The sequence below is a fragment of the Alnus glutinosa genome, chromosome 2 (assembly GCF_958979055.1).
Source record: "Alnus glutinosa chromosome 2, dhAlnGlut1.1, whole genome shotgun sequence".
NCBI lineage: Eukaryota > Viridiplantae > Streptophyta > Magnoliopsida > Fagales > Betulaceae > Alnus > Alnus glutinosa.
In genome coordinates, this window is record NC_084887.1 from 16,295,937 (window position 1) to 16,318,947 (window position 23,011).

A 23,011-nucleotide genomic window follows, 5' to 3' on the forward strand; every position below is an offset into this window, starting at 1 on the left:
TTGACAGTAGTATCCCGAATCTCGTCATGACCAAAATAATCATTTCAGATGTTTCAGCTTCCAAAGACGTTTGAATTTCAAATTTTTTCAAAAATTTGAACTTCAAATTTCTCAACATTTTCTGAAAAGAACGGACCGAAATGTTCCAAATTTGACCTCAACATAATCGCACAAGAAAATTCCTTTCTCCGAAACCACTTTGGGCAAAAGGAATTGGGGGGTAACTATTGGGAAATAATCCCGACCTGCCGAGTGGGACAAGTTTCTGTTCAACCAAGCCCAACAACAAACTACAGAAACCAAACCCATTGGGCCCGACAGCGGTAAAACCCAATGGGTTCACGATGATATTTTATCGAGATCATCTCACCCAAAGTCGGTAAAGTACTGATCCTCTAATGATTATGGTACACACCCCACGATCTAGGATCAGTTATCTAACCAACCCAGCGATTGTCACGGAAGGTGCCCCACGATCTAGAATTAGTTAAAGACCGACTCCACGATCTACGCCACAATCTAGAATCGGTTAAAGACCAACTCCACAATCTGACGATCTGTATTGTCGACAAATGCTCCAGACTCGACACGTGGTCCAATGAAAAAACAGGATTACTCTCAACACTCCATCTATAAATACTTCACCACTACGCAGGTACAAAGAGATTGCTCTCTGTGGTTAAAAAAGAAATATACACTTACGATAGTACTGACTAAAGCATCGGAGTGGGATTGTCAGGTTCCCCCGACGCAAGATTTCTCTTTTACAGGTTAAAAGGTTCTTGTAGCTCAACAAGTCACTAAATTGGAATTTGTTCTAACACTTGATGATCCTTATGGTCATCTACTCTCTTATGAGCTCCAACTTGAGCAGTACACTGCTGCTATTGATATCTCGACCTCCATTGCTAATGTTGCTCAGCAACAACCACCTACTCAATAAAGAAATAATTGTGGTTCTCCTCACGGTACTGGCCCTCGTAACCAATATAGGATGCGGTCAAAGGCATGGCCATGGCAGAGGCGCTCCACCTCTGCCTCCATCATCTGGATCCGATTCCTTGTCAAGGTCTATATAATACCCCAATTATTATATAGGGTTAATTAAGCTTTGGAATGGCTAATGAGTTTGATAAGGTTCGTTAGGGATTATTGGAACTTGTAAGTAAGAATTTTCACTTTTGTTCATGGCCGAACGTTCGAAGTAGGATAGTCGAACGTTTGAGTCCGACCCTAATGACGAACGTTCGATGTTGGAAGTTCGAACATTCGCCTGTAACCCTAGATCTGAACATTCGATGTTAGATGCCTCGTTCGAGTATTTATCGTATGCTACAGTCGACCGTATATTAGAAAGTATAGTCCACACGTCTCATATGTATGTCAAATCATACACCAAATGTTTGATTCGTACACCGAACATTCGACAGTTAGCCTGAACGTTTGATGACTCACTGTACTGGAAAATAACACCTCATCCTTATCCACTCGACTCTAAAGCCTATAGATACCCCACGCTTCACCCCTTTCACATCCATTTTGTCCCTCTACTGCCTGGCATTCTTAGTGGAGAGAGAGAGAGAGAGAGAGAGAATGAGCTCTCTTGGTTCTTGTTCTTCAAATGAGATAACATTTCTAGCCCAACTCGTTTGTAATGCTATTTAGTTAGTTTTCATGCACTAGCTTCTGGTTTTGTATCTCTAGTTGGTTTTTGGTTTTAATACTAGATTATTGTTTTATTAGTAATTTGATAAGGTTTGACGTACCAAGTTCTGTATGAAGGTATTATTGTGGCTTATGACTCTGGCAGGAATCATATTAATACCTTAGGACTTGCCTAGAAATGGTTTGGTTGGGCTTTGATTTGAAAATGGGTTTTTTCCTAGCACCGAATGTTTGACTCTCCTTGACCGAACATTCAATGTCAAGGCCGAGCGTTCGACCCTTCTGTCCAAACATTCGGCCTTCAAGCAGTGAACCTATTTTGGACTTATTTTGGATTTAAAGCTTGTTTAGCTCGGGATTGGGACTGATAATAGGTATTTTTACAGATTTTGAGGTTGTGGAGCTTCATGAGGTTTTGCAGATAAGCTTTACAATACGAGTAAAAACTCACACAAATATTTGTTATTATATAATTTACATAAGCATAATTATTTTGTGTACCAAATAAGCATGTTTAGTATTTACAACTCACATGAAAAACACTTTTTATTACTGTGAACTCTATTTTTTTGAAAATGAGTGATAAATAACAAGATATAAAAAATAATGAGTTTATAAAAGCATGCATGTAAAAGACGATGAATATGAAATTGCATCATATCACATGGAATACCGGTATGTGCGAGACAACAGACATGGTTGTTTTGTGACCGACGTACCATTTACGAATAGGGGTCACGATTACGGCTTTGCTAGTAGCGTGGGCCACCCGAGGTCGAACTCGGTCAGGCTGCTAGTATATGACGGTATACGTACAATATATGGGGCACCCGTGTTGTATTACAGAACCATCGGGACAACGTCAACCCTACCGGGAATGGATTAATATTATGGGTAGACCATATGAAATTGAACTATGACATGATTCTTTTATTATGACATATACTATAATGCATCCATGATGACATTGACAAATGATGAACTGTAATGCTGGATTTCTATATTTGATTTATAAATAACTGAATTTACTACATGATAACCTGTCACCATGTGTATTATTACTCACTAAACATAACCAAATCAAAGTAGGCAACGGTCAAGGTTTGCAAATTCTATACATTGGCACTGCCAATTTAACTAATTTATTCGTGACAGTGGAGTTTTTGTTGAATTGCGCTATGATAGCATATAAGATAATAAGGAATTTGTTCGTAATGTTCCTTACCTTAACTGGTATGACAGTGTTTATATTTATAATTATTCTCGAGTATATCACAATTACAAGATAAATATAACTTGATCTTTACCATAACAACACAAGATAGAAACTAGTTTTTTTTATCATGAGCGTGTTTATCTCTCTTATCTTCAGTTTTAACATTACCATTGACGTTATCATCAGCAAGCTTCTTTGTTGTAATATTATCAGCGACGGTATCATCAGCTACCTTTAAGAAGCTCCTTTGGTGCGTGAGAGTTACCTGCGCTAACACTTCTTTGGCGTTTCGATTGTTTTGGCGTCCATAGAAGTTTGAAGTTACTACTTCGGGTGTCATTTTGTGTTCAAGCTTCCTCCTTTTTCGGTTGATTTTGAAGGACGGCTAGATTACAGTGTAGGTTCGGATGTACGTCTAGGACTGGTTTTGGTTTTGAGAAGTGCTGGGTTTGGCCAGTTTTCATGAAGATCTAAAGGCCATTTCGGTGGTCGGAAGAAAGCTTCTGTAGCCAAAGCAACTCGTTTTTAGGCTTTGGTGTTTCAATTTAGAATCAAGGGAGAGACGACCAGGGCTTTTTTTTTTACATGTTCCATCCTTTTAAGTCATGTAAGCCATAAGAGAATCATCCTCCAAGGGCAACACGTACAATGGAGGCACATGCTAAATGCATGAAAACCAAGTACAACATCATGAACCATTATCAACTGTCTAAAACTATCACAATAGTTAATCAGTGCGGCCAAAAATATAGAAAGGACAAATAAATTAACAGATTTTGGTCCAGAAAACATATCCCAGGCTCTCCCAATACTTAAAAAACAAGGATAATAGTAAAGGATTTTTGGTCTACATAACATCAACCTAGCTCAAAACTTATGGCATCTTCCCAAGAATCTTCCAGGCCTAAGTATTCTGGGACTTGTTAAGAATCACACCTTCATATTTGACCTGGAACCATTTCATGGCATCCTCTTTTGTGACCCTATGCTGGATCCCAACGCGAGACTTGCACCTGCGACGACGGCCAACACGGTAACCAGGGCGCTCCAGCACAACAAAGAAGTCCATTCCATAAATTCCAGTCGAGGGATCATACCTGAAATATGGTGATACAAATAAAAACCAGGAAGAATAAAAAATGACAAGAAAAAAATTCTGTGTAAACCAAAGCACAGTATCCTTCATCAAGATGTAGGGCAGGAACCACAATTAATATTGAAGGAACTCAAAATAAACAAACAATTGCATATACATACCAAATGCCAGATAAGACTAATCAAGGTTATACATAGTAGGGCTATCGGACAAGGAAATATCCATCAGACCGGAAAGACAATTCATGGTATAAAGAACAAGCATGAATAAAAATAAGCAACATTATTGAGTATAGGATCACCCTTCTACAAAACAAATGAGATGAGTTTCTGTAAAGGGCAATGACAACCCATGCATTACACCTGAATAAAATTATTCATTTTTTCAAATAGGTTTTTTTTAAAATCCTATTTGGAGTAATAAAACATGAATTGGGTTGTCATATTCTACACAGGGAAAAAAATCTATGAAGTCAATCCCTATTCTTGCTCTGACATCTTTGTTCTTTCCCAAACCCTCTACAACCTACAACACCTTGGATATCACAAACAAAATTACAGAATCCATCAGGTGAAGAACAATAATCTTCATCAAATTCATTGGGCAACTCACAAATGCTAGTGGTACTGGAATGCCAGATGGGGCTAGACACCAATAAAAGGACAATCAATTTAATTATATCAATGCTGGAGCACAATGATGCATCAAAAGCACAATACAAGGAATTACCAAATATTCTTGAACTTCATCTTAAGATGAAGAGTTCCTTATAGGCTTCTCTAAGAGCACAGTCCCAAAGGAAAGGAAAAGAACATGCATGGCAAACAAGTTTTGGGCCACAAAAACAACTACAATAGATGAGCAGGTATTTTCATTTTTACATTTTTTAACTAGCAACAGCAAGATATTAAAAGAGAGAGCCATTATGTTCTACCAATCAAGTTTGCACAAGCAATTTCCAAATCACACCAAGTTGATACAACATTGAACAAATGGAAGCCCAAATTTTTTTTAAAGGCATAAACGAAGTTTCAAGGACATATTAGCTTACTTGATTCCAAGATCAATGTGCTCCTGAATACCAAAGCCAAAACATCCAGTATCACTAAAGTTCCTCCGCAGCAGCTCATATTCCTTCACCTTCAAACCACTCTCCAAAAGCTGCATTGCCTTCTCACCCCTAACAGTGACATAGCATGCAATCTTTTCATTACGTCTGATACCAAAGGACCGCACAGTGTACCTTGCTGTCAATTGTTAAGAAAAGAGGGGAGAGGGGGCATAAGAATCAAACAAAAGAACAAAATCGAGAAAGGCATGAAATGAAATATAATAAACCACATTGGTTGATACCAGTAAACAAGTAATTTTATTAAGTTCATAATTTTTCAGCTTCAAAAACGAGAAACTCAATCAAGACAAATTGTTGAATTAAGCACATTTTTTCTTTTTTCTGTGCTATGCACGTTTCAGAAACAAGACATACCCTAATCAACACTTCACCACCAATGCAAGACCTAAAATTTTGCAAGTTGTAAGGCATTACCATTCATGACATGTAAGCCATAAGGAAAGGAAAAGGGTGATGATAAACAACACTTAAAGAAGTATACGAAACAATTGTAGCAGATGAACATATATCAATTCTCAATTTTCAAGGTGAATTAATTGCTTTAGGTGCAAAAGAAATGTTCGGGCTTTATCTCCCAAAACAGTATATTCAAAATTCTAAGTAGTAGTGGAACTAGTTAATGCAAAACATAAAATACAAATATCAGAATTTATTTTTGCATCAAGAGAACAGGCCTAAAATGCACCAAGAAAAAACTGTATTGTCAGGACAGAGCCAAGAAAAAAAACTCAACCAATCAACAAAACCCATATTTTTTATTGCGGATAAAGTCAAGGAATAGAAACATAGCGAAATAGAAACTTAAAAATACGTCATTAGTGTTTCAAAATTGCAAAAAGAAAACTCATATTAACTAACCAAAAACATCTCCATTTACCCTGTCTCTAATTTGAGTTTGAACTTTCTTGGGTCTACACAGATAACGATCCAAAATTGCAAGCCAACTTATTTTCTTTACAACCTTCCTCCGCAACCAAAATAATCACAACCCACTATTTGATTGCAGAGAAAACTCACGAAAAGAGCAGGGATATTAAATTCCAATATCCAAATTAGTGCACCCAAATTTTGTGCTACTTGTGCACACCAAAAAATAAGAAGAAAAAAATTCCAACAAGAACCACGCCAAAACATAATGTTATATATCCAACACGGCCCCACTAACCAAGAAGACGTTTTATCAAACTAAGTCATGAGAACTTTATGCTAGCTCCCAAACAATCAGAGATCGAAAAACCTTCCCTCTACTTTCTAACACTTCCCCATCAAATAGACAACGATAAACCCTCACCCCCCAAAAAAACACACTTACCCTTGGAGAACACCGGAGTTTGGCCGCTGAGCTGTTCCAACACCTATATATAAAACAAATATAAGATCCTGGCCAACAACGATATACAACAAAAAAAAAAAGGTGGGTACCACGCGATTTACATGAGACCATGGGTGAGAATAGAAATGAATATATACAAAAAATACATGATAGAAACAAGTACCTTGGCGGCCCTGGTGAGACGATCACCGCTCTCGCCGACTGAGATGTTGAGGACGAGCTTCTGTACCTTGATTTCCCTCATTGGGTTACTCAATTTCCTCTCCGAAGCCTGCTTTTCGTTTTTGTTTCAGGAAAACACAAAAAGTACGGAAAACAGAGTTAGCAAACAGTTCAAAACCTACAGACAGAGGGAAGGAGAGAGAGAGAGAGAGAGAGAGAGAGAGAGACCATTCTGAGTAGTTGGGGAGAGCTTGCAGTAGCCAAGATTGAGAGGGAGGATGGAGGCCTGAAATGGGTGCTAGGGTTTTGGGGCAAGCTATTTATTTGGGTTCGAATGGCAACAATGCCCCTCGTTAGAATTGGAGTATTGTGAGTTCTGTGCGTTGCGACGACAAGGGGAAAAAAGTAATTTAGGCTAGCCCTTCCGGGCTGACTTTGATCCGCAAACGGGATGGGCCAAAAGGAGCTATACAACATTTTATGGTGTGTTTAGGTAAAATTTAATAGCGTATTTGGGTGTTTGAATTTTTAAAAACAGAATTAAATTTTTATTCTGTTTATAAATTTTGAGGTTTGACTTTTTAAAAAAAGTTGAATAAAATATAATTTATTTTAAAAAAATTTGAATAAAATATGATTTACTTTTGAAAAAATTGAATAAAGTATGATTTATTTTTGAAAAAAATAAAATCAAAATTATATTATGATTTCAAAATTTCATTGCCAAACACACCAAATTCTTTAAGAGGACCGATAGCAAATATCCTACAGCTCATTTCATTCCCTATATAGAAGGAAGATTTTTTTAAAAAAAACCACCATAAACATGAGTTTTCCTAAATTTTACATAAACCCTAGATTATTATAATCCTAAAAAAAACCAAGGCTTTCTCTCCTTTCACCTTTCATGTCTCCCAATCTCCTTTTCTTCTTCCTTTTGCAGCATCCTCATCTCCCTCTCTCTCTCTCTTGCTCTCTCTCTCTCTCTCTCTCTCTTTCCCGTTCTCTCTCCTCTCCCATTTTCATCAAAAATAGCGAAACAAATAAAAAAATGAAGAATAATAAACACTCATTCTCAAAACGCTGAAACACATCCTCAAAATGCATAAACCACAAAATCTTCATCCCAAAATCCATAGAGAGAGATGAAGATGTGAGAGATTGAAAGACAGAGCCGCATACGAGAGAGAGGAGAGAGAGAGAGAAGAGGAAGACGACACGGATGAGAGAGAGGTTGAGAGACAAATAATTTCTCGAACTGCAAGAGAAATCCTTCAATAGCCTCCCAACAGATACCCATTCAACAGCCTTCCAAAAGAGAAAAAGAAGATGGAGGAGAGAGAGAGAGAGAGAGAGAGAGATTGGTGAAGGTTTCAAGAATAAAGAGAGAGAAAAAAAAAAGTAAAAGTAAAAAAATAAATTATTTTAATGATCTAGGAAAACATTAAGGGAATTTATTATGTAGTGTATTTGGATAGAGAGACAAAAAGTAATTAAGTTCATTAAATTTAGGAAAAATCGTTGAGTATCTACTGCTAGTGGTCTAAGAGCAACAGAGAGTAGCTTCCCTAAATCTCATTACCTTTTTTACATGTAAGAAAAACTCTTAAAAAAAAACTCATTGAATCAAATTTTCTTGTTATTTCATAAACTAAAGAAACACAAAAGCAACCAAAAGTTGTATTCTAAATCTAGGAAGCAAAAGTGGTTCCTTTAAGATTATTTTAATATATATATATATATATATATATATATATATATATATATATATATATATATATATATATATATATATAAAATAACTAAAAAAAAAACTTTATTTTTCTTGTTTTGTTCCTTTAACATTTATTCGAAACAATATTTAAATGATTTATCTTTCCTCTTTCTTTCTCCTATCATTTAATTTAAAGAATATTTAAATGGTACAGAAAAATTATAAGGGAAATTATTATTGAGTGCATTTAAATAGGGAAGCAAAAAAGTTGTTTAGCTCTCTAAATAGAGGAAAAGTTTAAGGGAAACTATTGTAGTGGCAGATTTCTTAAAAAAAACCTCTTAAATCATATTCTTTTGTTGTTCCCTAAAATAAAGAAACACGAAGAGAACCAAAAGTTGTACCCTAAATCTAGGAAAGTAAAAGTGGTTCCCTTAACATTATTTTAATTATAATTTTTTTTTTTTAATATATCCTCTCTCATTCCTCTAACATTTATTTGAAATAATATTTAAATGATTTATCTTTATTTTCTCTTTCCCTTAACATTTAATTTAAGAGAAATAATATAAATACATCTTCTACACATCTCATTTTCAAACCCACCATTAGATTTATAGGACCCACGTTGGATCCCACAAATTCAATAATGAATTTGAAACTTTAGGGGATGTATGTGTATCATTTATTTTAATTTAAAGAATATTTAAATAATATACGAAAAGAATAAGGGAAGCTATTAAACTTGTGAAATCTGCTTTTTTTCTTTTTCAAAGACTGTTGAACCTCAAAAGATTGGTGACTAGATGATCCCTAAATCCCATTACATTCTCATTGTTATTCCTCGTCAAACAGATAATGATAACCTATACACGTAAAACTATAAATATGACCTTAGCACTCTAACCTATGAATAAAATCCTAATTACCCTTTTTTTGTCATTGTTGAACGTTTGGTATCAAGGTCAAGCATTCAAACAACAAAAGTTCGAATGTTTTGAGTCAAATGCAGCAAACGTTCGAAAGTTACCAAAATGAATGAAAAACTCCAAACTCAAACTCATACCATTCTCTTTTTAGAATCAAGGCTCAAAATAACTTAAATACAAGATGTTAAATCATGTCAACGTGAAGGTTATTAAAAATAAGTGTAAGCTCCTAGTTTCTTAGAAAATATTCATTTTTAAGATAGATGAATTATGAACACACCATGATACGTTTAAGGCTCATTAAAACACATGACTAGGATGTTATCAATATAAAAAACGAGTTTAAGGCTCAGGGTTTACCAAAATTTTGCTGAAATTCTTTCCAGATTTGAGCCGCGTTCGGACAGTGTTGACCTGTTGTCCGGACGGTCACACTTCAGCTGAACGTAATTTTCATATCAAAGCTTCGCGCGTCCAGACCATAGGAATGGTCGTCCGGACGGTTGATCTGATGCACGCAATTTCCATATATGTAGCTCGCACATCTGGACCATGAAGGCTGGTGTCCGGACGTCTGAATTTTGAATGCGCGACTTGCCTTATAGAAGAGCGTGTCTGGACAGGACTCCACATGGTCCGGACGGTTGCAGTGATCTTCCCATATCTGTGCTTTGGAAAGAAATCCCATAGCTGGTCGAACACTAAGTGTTGTCCGAACGCCCTGCTGAGACATCCAAACGGATGCAAGCTGGAGCAGTTTGAAGCTTCTTGACACAAAGGAAGGTCCGGATGGAAAGTTCTCTTCATCCGGACGGATGATGCTTTGGACAGTTGGGCGTCCGGACGGTATATCACGTCGTCCGGACAGCTGCAAGGGATCCGATTTCTCTGACTTGTAGACTATGCAAAATCTTTTAGAAGACCTCTGAAAATCGAAATTGACTTCTAAAAATTAAGTGTGTCCAACAAGTGTCAACAAAAATTAAGCATAGCGGAAAGTAAAAGACACAGATTTTTGTTGATGAAGTGGAAACTCAATCAAGAGAAAAACCACTTCGGGGCAGCCAAACCTAGGAATTCCACTATTCAGAAGATGAAGCTAGATACAAGATAGTAACACTCACATGTACTGATGCAGTGGTCGTACCTTACTCTCTGACGTGTAACCCAATACGAACGCTTCCCAACCAGGTCTCCTACCTGAAGGGGTCTTCAATGGAATTCCTTACCTTAGAGCCGACCTCTAAGATAGACTTCAGTTGTAGCGCAACACACTTGAAATGGCTTCAAAGGGATCTTGAACTTCTCTGAGCTCTTGTGGAATTCAATACCGAATTCTTGCAATTCTCAATGCCCAGGGGCCTCTATTTATAGGCTGAGGTGCAGAATGGGCGACTGCTGTAATATTTACGGACGCCGTCCGGACGGACAACTGTGCGACAGGATTTTCTAAAAATTTCACTGAAAATTTTTCCTGTTTGAGACCTGCGTCCGGACGGTGAGACACTGACGTTCGGACGGTCGCACGTCCGCTGTAATTAATTTCCATATAAGGCTTAGCGTGTCCGGACCAAGGGGGATGAACGTCCGGACGGTTGAAGTCGAATCGGCAATTTCCTTAACTGATGAGCACGCATCCGGACCAAGGCTGACTGACGTCTGGACGGTGATATTTGAATTGCAATTCTTGCCTTAAGGAGATGTGCATCCGGACGGGATACCACATCGTCCGGACGGTTGATCGATCTTCCCTTTATTGGAACTTGGAAAGAATCTGAGATTGTTAGAGTACTGATAGGCGTCCGGACGGGCTGCTGTGAAGTCCGGACGGATGCAAGCTGGAACAAAAGCTTCTCGATACAGTGTAGGGTCCGGACGGATGATGCTAGTCTGTCTGGGGTCTGGTCGGGATGAACACGTCATCCGGACGAATGGAACAGTGGACAGATGGGCGTCCGAACGGGATGACACGTCGTCTGGACGGCTGACAGGGAATCTGAAATCTTCTATCTTTTTCGCAATGCAGAGTCTTCTGAAAATGCTCTGACAAGTAGAATCCCTTTTTACAGCATCTTTACACATAAGTGATTTTGTCCAAACACAGAATTAGGCCAAAATACTAACAAACTCCCCCTTTGGCCATTCTAGGACAAAAATCACTTGACCGGTGTGGAAATATAATCCCGGTCCAAAAATTAAAAATTACTCCCCCTTTTTGTCACAAAGGGACAAAGGATAAAACAGAGTAGTAAAAACCAACTGTCATAAAAATTACTCCCCCTAACGGTCTCAGAAGGACCGAGGTAAACAGAGTAATATTAGTTTAAGTTTTTAACAAAATAACAGAAACTAACAAAATGCCTCAAAATAACAAAAAAAACAATAAAACAGAGGGAAATCAAACATCCTCTGGCATGTGTACAGTCTGAGCTGCAGCATCCTCATCATCACTGTTGTCCGGATGATGGACTTGAACGCACTCCTGAAGATCCAAATGGGTCTGCTCCACCCGCTTGTTGATGGACCGCACTTCGAGCTGCAAGGAGGAGATGGACTGCTGCATGGTGGACATTCCTCCCTGAATGGCAGCTAAGGCCTCCATGATCTGAGAATAATTAGCCTCTGGCTCAGATGGCGGGACGGTATGAGAGGATGAAGCCACGTCTGGAAAAGCAACATGCATAGCAGCAGGCATGTAATCATCAGAATCCTCTTGTCGCAGCTGCGCATTCGACTTCATCAGTGTCTGTTTGCTGAGGGGGCTGCTGGATCTTCATCCTAGGCTCTCCATTCACATTGATACCCGACTGAAGGATGATCTGAGTGATGAGACAGCCGAAGGGGAGACCGGTATTGCTCTCATCACGAGCCTCGAGCATGACTCCTAAAATATTCTTGCAAAGACAGAAAGGCAAGCGAAGATGAACAACATAAACAAACTGTGCCCTCTTCAGTATTAGATCACTGCGCCTGGCAACTGGCCAGAGATTGTGCTGGACAATTTTGGCCAACATACGATGAGCCGGAGCTAGTGCACCAATCCTGATATTAGTTGGACACCCCTCACCCTGTGGAACTGCATGGAAGAACTCTCGGAGATCGTCCATAGATGAAGGAAGCACCACCTCATTGTAAGGACTGGCAGGCAGATCAAGGACTGGTACTCCGAGGAACCGACTGATGGTCTGGGGATCTACAGTGATGATGTGTCCGTCAACAGTGGACTGTATTACCACCCCATGCTCATCATCCTGAGCCACCTCAAGGTTGGCATAGAAGAGTCTGACTAGCCTGGTGAGGACGACACAGACACAAGTGTAGAGGTAGCCCCAATGATAGGTCTGGATAGTCTCATAAATGCTATCCAATGGAGGCACCATGATGTCAGCACGAACCACGTTTCACTCAGTGAGGACATTGCGGTCCATGATCTTGGCTTGAAAAGCACTCTGCTCTTCCTCTGTCCTCTGGCGGACCCAGCGCTGGGAGCTGATGGCAGACATGATTTCTGCAAAAGAACCATCAAGAATTTTTGCCAAAAATAATCCAAAAAAATATTATTGTTAGTGTAATAAAAATTTAGCAGAATAACAGCAATAACAAGGACTTGTGTAAAAAATAAAAACAGAGAATATCACAATTAAGTCCAAAGAATTTCAGCATGGTAGATATCCCAAAAAAAACATTCCAAAAAAAAATCTAACAATTGCAAAATAAACTGAAAGAAATAAGACAAGAAAAGAAAATACCTGGAATGAGAGTGAGAATGCACACAAAAAAATGAGATCACTCCAAAAAATCAAGAAATCACTCACAAAGTGCCAAAGGAAGGATTTTGTGGGGTATGGAAGAGTGAGATCGGCGATCTGGGCTATTTATAGCCTCTGTGGGGTGCCCGTCCGGACGGTGTTTTGATGACGTCCGGTCACGCGCTGCCTCGGAAAGGAGCAAAACGGTTACGCACGTCCGGACGAATTAAATTACCCGTCCACCCGAGGATGACAGCTCACGTCCGGACGTGGAACGGATCCCGTCCGGACGACAAAAAGCCGTCAGTTCAGACTCCAAAAAGGGAACCGTCCGAATTGCTGAACTCCACCCGCCCGGACGCCAAGAGGACCGTCCGGACGCTCCATACTGAAACACAAGAAAAACTGAGGAAAATTTTACAGAAATAAAATTTTCTCAAGTCAGTGTCAGAACATGCATGTATAATCAACTGATAACACAATCAGAGAGTATCTCAAAACTAAACAGAGATATAAAAGAGAGTTGTGATTTTAATTAGCACAAATATTTTTCCTGGTCATAGAAAATTCAAATAGACAACTCAACTCACTCAATGCACGTGTGTGTGTGAAGACTCTTTTCCCACAAGGTATGACTTTCAATATTTTGACCAATAGCAACCAGATTTTCTTAGACAAGAGAGAAAATAAATGGAAGATAAGCCAAAAGTCAAACCTTACTAGGGCCTAGCCACCCTCATCTGATACACTCCCCTTGCGATACAGCACCTAAGTGATTTACTTGTACCATGAAGGACAACGTAAATGTTTTACTTACACGTAAAGGGTAAGGCATAAAGCAAATGTAGCACATAAGCAGAGAATATATACTGTAAAGCATAGATTTCATACGATTAACTGTTTATTTCTTATGGTGCTGCAAACTATAGGGAGTGCCAGAGTTTATAGGCTCTAGGTTCAACTAGCATGAGGTCAATTTGGTCATCTTATCAAAAACTTCTTCTCTTATCCAGAATTTCTAGAAACAAAGAGGTCAGAGAAGGAAAGATGCCTGGGATATTGCACTTTTTCATCGCGTGAGGAAAAGAAGCTATCCTACTTTTTGCATAAACAGGAAAAACACTTGGCCAATATAGTCATAAACTCTCAATTATATCTAAGCAGAGTAGATTAATGCTTACAGAATTGAGATATTAGGCAAAAAGACATGCAATATCTGAAACGCCAAGAGAAAATAAATCCTGCAAATTCTCCCCATTGTTTTATTTTTTTATTTTTTTTAAAAAAAAAAACAAAACAACAAGCAATATGGAAATGACATCATATGCAAAGGCAAGATCAAACCTGTATACGCTCAATGATGCCACTACAAAAAAACAGTCGCTCGACCTGCTTTTTTTGTCTTCCCCAAAAAGTACCTACACAGTTCTCTCAAGTAACATAGGGGGCAAACACAACTGGTTCCTAGATTGCATATAACAATATGTCAAGTAAACTGAGCAATCAAACCTGATGCCATAGGATTAGGAACTGAATCCTAGGCATGAACACCCGAAACTGCTAGGTGCGTCTATACCTCCTCATAGGGTAGCTGTCCTTTTCGACCCAAGCCTGCCTTCCAGTGGGTGGTTGCTGGCAGGACTGCATCATCCACTCCATCATGTTCTGCATCCAGATAAGAGGCTAACTGGAGTATTGCTATTCTTTCATCTTCTGAGGCCTTCTAAACTGATTGGGTTTGCTTTTGTAGGTGCCACTGTGATTGGCTGGTACAAACCGCTGCTGAGGCCGCTGATGCTGAGCAGCATGAGACCAAGGGGCTTGATACTGATAGCTTGCTGCTTGGTGAGGTGCTTGATGCCATGGAGTCTGATGCTGAGCCGCAGGTTTAGTGTCATAATGAGCTTGTCTGGGCATTTCTTTCTTGGCTTTGGCCTTTTGTGCTTTCAGGGGGGAGCACTGAGGACCAACATGTCCACTTAAACCGCAGTGATGGCATATAGGAGGTCTTCTGATGGAATGAGGCTCCTGAGTGCCTGGAACATCATCGCTGACCTTGTCTTTCCCTTTATGAAGAACAGTGGGAGGAGGCTATGAGACTGTAGGCTTTACAAACACAGTCTTTGAGGAAGAGGGAGCATCAGAAGAGGAAGCTACATACCCGAGACCAATCTTGTCAGTTGGGCTCTTCTGGATGGACAACATACGAGTCAGCTTCTCATCAGTAACTCTTTCTAGCTGGAGCTGCGTCTCTAGTAGCTTTTCCTCGAGCTCTTGAACTTTGAGCAGCAATGAACTCTTCTCGGTCTGCAAATTGTTCAGATCATTCAAGTGCTGCTTTCGGCCTTCCTTCAGCTTCTCATACTCTATGTAGAGTGTCTTGTAGGCCTCCTTGAGCTCTTCCTCATTATCACTATGCTCCGAATAATACGAGTCTTCTTCTTCAACATGTGGGGCTACAAAGGCCAGAAATTTTTCAGACTCTGGAGCTTCTTCTTCTGACTCATCACTAAGAGTCACATTGTATGCTTTCCCTTTGCCCTTTTTAAGATTCCCGCAATCAGCCCGGATATGCCCAAAGCCTGAGCATTCAAAACATCGGGGTCTTCTGGGATCTTTCTTATCTTCTTCTGCAGGTTCAGCTTCTCTGGGAGATTTCTTAACTCTTTCAGAAAACTTCTTCTTGAATCGATCATCTTTCATCAGTCTTCTGAAATTTTTGGCTAACATAGCTACAACCTTTTCCTCATCCTCAGAGTCATCTTCAGATGATGCTTCTACCTTCTTCTTGGAAGCCTTTAGAGCAATGGTCTTCAACTTCTTGACCGGGGTCAGAGATAGCTCATATGTTTGATGAGATCACACCAGCTCTTCAATCTTCATCTCCTCAAGATCCTTGCTCTCTTCAATGGTGGTCACCTTGATTCTGAAACGCTCAGGCAAAGATCTTAGAATCTTTCGGATGAATTTTACATCCGAGATAGGTTTCCCAAGACTCACCATGGAGTTCCTTAGGTCACCCATCTTGGAATAAAACTCTCCAAAGGTCTCTTCTTCCAACATCTTAATTTCTTCAAATCTCGAAATCAACATTTGAAGTTTGGCATATTTAACAAGTTTCCTTCATATGTTGTTTACAAGATTTGCCATGCTTCTTGGGCTGATTCGCAGTTTGAAATTTTGGCAAATTCAAAAGGAGAAAGTGCTTGGCATAGATCATGGAGGGCTTTATCATTGGAAAGGTGTGCGTTCTTTTGAGGGACTAGTTCAAGTGTTGTTTCCTCTGGCTTAGTCCAACCAGTTTCAACAATACTCCAACAGTCAATAGATTTAAGAAAGAAATGCATACGTGCCTTCCAATAGCCGTAGTTTGTACCATCAAAGGCAGGAACAGAATTAAGAGTTTGAGACATTATGATCAAAAAGAAGTCAAAAATAAATAACACTCAAGAAATTAATCTTCTCAAAGTGTACCAAGCTCTGATACCAATTGAAAATCGAAATTGACTTTTAAAAATTAAGTGTGTGCAACAAGTGTCAACAAAAATTAAGCACAACAGAAAGTAAAAGACACAGATTTTTGTTGACGAAGTGGAAACTCAATCAAGAGAAAAACCACTTCGGGCCAGCCAAACCCAGGAATTCCACTATTCAGAAGATGAAGCTAGATATAAGATAGTAACACTCACATGTACCGATGCAGTGGTCGTACCTTACTCTCTGACGTGTAACCCAACACGAACGCTTCCCAACCAGGTCTCCTACCTGAAGGGGTCTTCAATGGAATTCCTTACCTTAGAACCGATCTCTAAGATAGACTTCAGTTGTAGCGCAACACACTTGAAACGGCTTCAGAGGGATCTTGAACTTCTCTGAGCTCTTGTGGAATTCAATTCTGAATTCTTGCAGTTCTCAATGCCCAGGGGCCTCTATTTATAGGCTGAGGAGCAGAATTGACGACTGCTGTAATATGTACGGACGCCGTCTGGACTGTGAACTTGGGTCGTCCAGACGGACAACTGTGTGACAGGATTTTTTGAAAATTTTGCTGAAAATCTTTCCTGTTTAAAACTTGCGTCCGGACGGTGAGACACTAATGTCTGGACGGTCGGACGTCCGCTGCAAGTAATTTCCATATAAGGCTTAGCGAGTCCGGACCAAGGGGATGAACGTCCGGACGACAATTCTTCAACACGCAATTTCCATATCTACTATGCGTGCGTCCGGACCAAGAGAGGTAGACGTCTGGACGGTTGAAGTCGAATCGGCAATTTCCTTAACTGATGAGCGGCGTCCGGACCAAGGCTGACTGACGTCCGGACGGTGATATTTGAATTGCGATTCTTGCCTTAAGGAGACGCGCGTCTGGACGGGATACCACATCGTCCAGACGGTTGATCGATCTTCCCTTTATTGGAACTTGGAAAGAATCAGAGACTGTTCGAGTACTGATAGGCGTCCGGACGGGCTGCTGTGATGTCCGGACGGATGCAAGCTGGAACAGAAGCTTCTCGATACAGTGTAGGGTCCGGACGGAAAAGATACGTCGTCCAGACGGATGATGCTGGTCTGTCTGGCGTCCGGTCGGGATGAACACGTCGTCCGGACGGATGGAATAGTGGACAGATGGGCGTCCGGACGGGATGACACGTCGTCTGGACGGCTGACAGGGAATCTAAAATCTTCTATCTTTTTTGCAGTGCAGAGTCTTCTGAAAATGCTCTGACAAGTGGAATCCCTTTTTACAGCATCTTTACACATAAGTGATTTTGTCCAAACACAGAATGAGGCCAAAATACTAACAACCTTTGAATAGCTGAATCCCTGTTTAAATGCATCATTACAAAGAAGTGATTTTGTCCAACAAAATGTAGCCAATCACAAACTAACAAACTCTCCATTTGGCCATTCTGGGACGAAAATCACTTGATCCGTTCAAAAATACAATCCCGGTCCAAATCAAAAATTACTCCCCCTTTTTATCACAAAAGAACAAAGGGTAAAACAAAGTAAGAAGAAAAACCATACATAAATTACTCCCCCTAAGTGTCTCAAAAGGACAAGGGTAAACAGAGTAATAATATCCACAGACAAAAGCGTTCTAAAATCCAAAATAATAGGAAAATAGAGAAGAGTCTGCAAGTGGCCCAAAAGAGATGAACAAAAATCCTCCAAGTATCAAATCCTGCTGATCCACTGAAATCAAGTGACGGAGAGAAATCCATATAAAAAGCTGGATTTGTACTACTTCAGCTTCTAGCTCAGGAAGCCAAGAACCATGGACTGAAAAACCTTCAATCTCTTGATTTTGCAAAGCCTGAAACTGGTTATCCACAGATTGACATCCTCTAAGCAACTGGTCTGCAAGATAAATAAGGAGATTCACCACTGAACCTCTAACTGATACAGATCTGAGGGAATGCTACAGAAGGCTCTGCATGAGATAGGGGAAAACACTTATCTTAAACTTGAGGCCTTTGGAGTTTGAACATTCAACTTCAACAACAGTCAGTTTTCCAAAAGATCCATCTGTCAGATATTGTGCTGGGAGCTGTTGGACAACATGTTCCTTAAAAGATTTAAATAGAAATATTTTTAAAAATAACACCACAAAGAAATATTAGATCTTGTTAGTCCCAAAAAAGAAAGTGGTATTATGACAACTGTCAATTGGATGCTCAAATATTACAAAAGCAAATATTGCAGTCCAAATGACCTAGATATATCAATATTAACCCAACACATAGACATAATAGGATTTTCATGCACAATATCTCAAAAAAAAATTACAATCACCAAATATTTCAATATTCTAAAAAGCACAAAAACTTAAAAGAACAAAGGAAGATTCAGCAAATACCATGGAATGAGAAGAAATGTGCAGAGAATGCCAAAATCTCGAGAGAAATCCGCGAGAAAAACACACAACATGGCATGATAAATCAATAAAAATGCAGAGATGTGTGTATGGTAGAGAAAGAAATGCAAGTCTTAAACTTGTAGAGATCCCGTCCGGACGTGTCACTTAACCGTTCAGACGGCTACTACTAGGTCAGCGTATGACAAGACTGCGCTCGTTAGGATGTAAGAAAAGGTCCGTCCGGATGCTTCACATTGAAAATCTGAAACTTAAGGAAAATTTGCAGAAAAATATTTTTCCCTAAAGTTAGCTTTAGAACACGCATATATAATCAACTGATAAGGCAGTCAAATAGCATTGCAAAAATATGCAAAGATATAAATGAGAGTTAAGTATTTAATAAGCACAAATTTCCCTGCAGATAGAAATTTTAAATAGATTACTCAACTCATGCAATGCGTGTGTGTGTGTGTGAAGAATTTCTCAATAAGGTATGAAGTTCACTGATATGACTTAAAGCAACTGGATTTTCTAAACAAGAGAGAAAATAATGTTAGATCAGTCAAAAGTCAAACTTTATCTTACTAGTGCCTAGCCACCTTCATCTGATATACTCCCCCTAAGATGCAGCACCTAATTGTTTTACTTGTACCATAAAAGATAAGATAAAATTTTACTTTCACCATGAAGGATAAGATATAAAGCTAATTCAGCACAGAAGCTGTGAATATAAGCATAAAACACAGAATTCAGAAGAATAACTTCTTGTTTCTTATGGTGCTGCAACCTAGAGCGAATGTTAGAATTTTTAGGCTCTAGGTTCAACTAGCATATTGGTCAATTTGACCATCTAATCAAAAACATCTCTCTCATTAGAATTTCCAGAAGCAAGAAGTCAGAGAGGAAAATGATATACCTTAGGGAAGCCTTGGATAGTGCGCTTTTTCATCGCATGAGGAAAGTAACTATCTATCATTAAGATGCAATAGGAAAACTTAGCAGATATCAGACATAAACTCTCAATCATATATAAGCATATTCAATTAATGTATAATGAACTGAAATATCAGGCAAAAACATATACAATATTTGAGAAGCTATCAAAAGACAAAAATAAAAATTTCGCATCTTCTCCCCCAAATTTTTTTTTTTTGTTGAAAACCAATAAACAGAAAAACAACAAAGACATGCTTATGGAAAAAGAAATGACATCTAGTCCCAGCATGTAAGGTGAAATCAAACCTGTCCTTAGGGAGAAAGGTTTAGAAATACCAAGACAGAAAAGCAGCCGCCCGACGTGCTTTTAACTGTCATCCCTAAAAAAATATGTACAGAAGTTTCTCAAGATAACAAAAGAAAATTTGGGGATAGAATAAATGGTTTCTCAAACAGAATGCAAGGTATGTGATAAGCGTTGAATGTTGCACATTCAAGCCCCTTAACTTGCATATGTTAATTCCTTGGCATTGTTATTTGTTTGATTTTATGTTGTTTTATTGTTTTCAGGTTTTAAATAAAGATGCAATTAATTCCATTAATTTTGGGCTTAAAGCACACTTTGAGAAGACCTAGAAGATATGTTTAAACTTAACCAATCATAATAGAAGACCTATATGATGTGGTTAAGTTTAATCATATCAAGTGAAGGATTAAATCGAAATTTCTCCACTAAAAATCAAAATCGGATTGGATTCAAATTTGGATTCTACACATGTCTCGGTGTTTTGATTATAACTTTTGGTTCAGATATCAGATTGCAATAAAATTAGTGGTGTTGAAAAGATAATAAAAAATTCAACAAATATGTCAGAAATAGCTTTTTCCTAATTCAGACATTTACTATGTCAAAATCGCCCAGCAATAAAAGACCACAATTCTAGACGAATTTGAAATCATTTTCGTACTTGGATTGAAGTTTCAATCTCTTACTTGGACAAGAAGACTCAAGAGATAATTTTTCTGAAATTCCAAGAGCTTCTAGGCCTCTCATAGTTTTTATAAATAGACCCCTAAGCTTCAAGAGAATGTGTGCTTGTGCTTGTGCTTGTGCTTGTACTTAGCTTTAAATAGAAAATTCTTCTTGGAGGCTTGACAAGTTGAAGAGGAGAAGAACATGGCAAGAGGCCATCCCAGCACCACAATGAGCGGCTAAATGCCTAATAGGGTGTTGATGTAGCCCTTTAAAAGTAACAATGGTTTAATTGTATTTTAATTTGGTATTTTCTATATGCATGATGGTTGTATAACTGTGAGAATTGATCTTAATGTTTATATTCAATCATTATGAATTTCTTATCTTGTCTTGGAAAGTCTTTTATATTGATTGAACTCAATCCTTCATATTTTCTGTGATTATGTGAATGATTGTTATACAACGGTTTTGATTAACATATGATTAAGAGGGTTAGATAGACTATGCCTAGGGAAGAGAGATTATACTGCACCATAGTTTAGTGTAATTTAGGTAGACAGTTCGTACCAACCAAAGATGGGTTATACTTTTCCATTGATTGTGTGTATCCTATTAAAGACGTAGCTAATCCATGCCTAGGAAAGACGGGTCGTACCGCATCTTAGTGGTTAGGTGGACAGTGATAAGTGCCAAATATTGTGTATTTAAACCCCTTAATTTAAATTAGTTAATCCTTTAACTTTGTTATTTTCTAATATTTTTTGTTAGTTTTGGTGTCTTGGTGTTTTGCAAGTGATTGAGAGAAAAATACGATATTTATGTGGAATTGTAGAGAAGCGGAATTGAATTTCACAGTTTGGTCAAATTGTACCCAGAATCTATAAGCTTCGGAGCAAATTTGGAGAGAATCATATTTTGATTAATTTCAGGACACGGGTGTTGATGCGTTAGGGACTTGAACTGAAATATATATTTTTGTCTTAATTAAAAGACACGTGTTGTGGCGCCATAGAGAAACATTATTTTGTCTTAACCTTAAAGTAGCGTGCGGTGCAAATTTGAATAGCATATATTTGAGGAGCAAAACACGTTTTCAAAAGGTGCAGCAGTAGTTTGATTCTTTCCATCGATGGGGCAGCAACCAAGAGACAGATTTCTTTCCATAAAAGGACCAATACGTGGTGCAGCAGTACTCTTGAAGGATGTGTATTTTTTCCATAAACTGCCTTGACCCAAGACCCGTTTATTTCAAAAGCTGGACAACACCTAAACAAGGAAGGAGTAGCAGCCTGACATTCTCTCTAGGAAGTCAGCAAAGCACCGAATTTCTTCTTCCCAAAACTAGTAGCACGTGAAGAGAAGAAGCACCGAACCTGGCCAAACAAATCTTTCCATGTTTACACGTGATATTTTCTATTCCTGGCAGCAACATGTGTCTGATTTAATAGTAGCAGCTCATTCTATATTTGGAACAAATTAAAGAGGGCGTGCGACACAACTACTCGAAGACCAGGATCATAGCACCGAACACAATTTTCTTTCCAAGTTTGGAACCGAGAGCCACACATTTGCTTTCTGAGAATCCAAGAGCTAAACACGTACGTGGAAGGTGCAGCATAAGAGAGGACTTTATTTCCTTAACTGAGAAAAGATGCAGTATGACTTGTTGTATTTTTCTTTCCTTAAACACGTGAGTGTGGGAGGCAAAATTCTCGAGCTTGATATTATTTCCATACCTGGGCACTCAACGCATGATCTCCTTACATAATGGGCATCAAGTCAGTAGCAAAGACACGATTCTCTTTAGTTTTTGGAGGCGCCGAACCCTAGGACTTAGCTTATATATTTGTGTTTTATTTTCTCTTGAAAGGTGTGGAGGGTGAGAGGCGCAAGCTTGCAGCCACACCAAGACATGTAGAGTTTGTAAGTTTCTTTTATGTTTTTAATAAAATTTAGTATTTTATTTTTATCCATGAGTAGCTAGTTTTTTTTTAACTAAGGTTGAGGATGAAACCTCACCTTTGAAGAGCAACTATATTTTTATGAGAGTTTATACTATTTGATTTTATTGGGTTTAATATTTCCTATGTTTTACTTCATTTCAATTATTGAGATGAATTCTTGGATATCTATTGTGATTTCTGGATACATGTGATGATTTGAGAATAGTCTCATTTAATTGATTGCTTGAATTTTTCATTTATCAAAACATTAGATATTCATTGTGTTTCGTTCTACGGATA

At 38.6% G+C, this 23,011-nt stretch overlaps 1 protein-coding gene across 1 annotated transcript; it reads right to left on the bottom strand.

Moving 5' to 3' along the window:
- Positions 1–3,628: 3,628 nt before the first annotated feature.
- Positions 3,629–6,990, bottom strand: LOC133861341 (large ribosomal subunit protein uL5). The gene is made up of 5 exons (XM_062297096.1): positions 6,833–6,990; positions 6,606–6,713; positions 6,422–6,464; positions 5,029–5,224; positions 3,629–3,978 (listed from the first exon to the last, which is right to left on the bottom strand). Exons 1-5 carry the CDS (start codon positions 6,833–6,835, stop codon positions 3,786–3,788), a joined length of 543 nt encoding a protein of 180 aa, XP_062153080.1. The 5' UTR covers positions 6,836–6,990; the 3' UTR covers positions 3,629–3,785.
- Between the last annotated feature and the right edge of the window lie 16,021 nt (positions 6,991–23,011).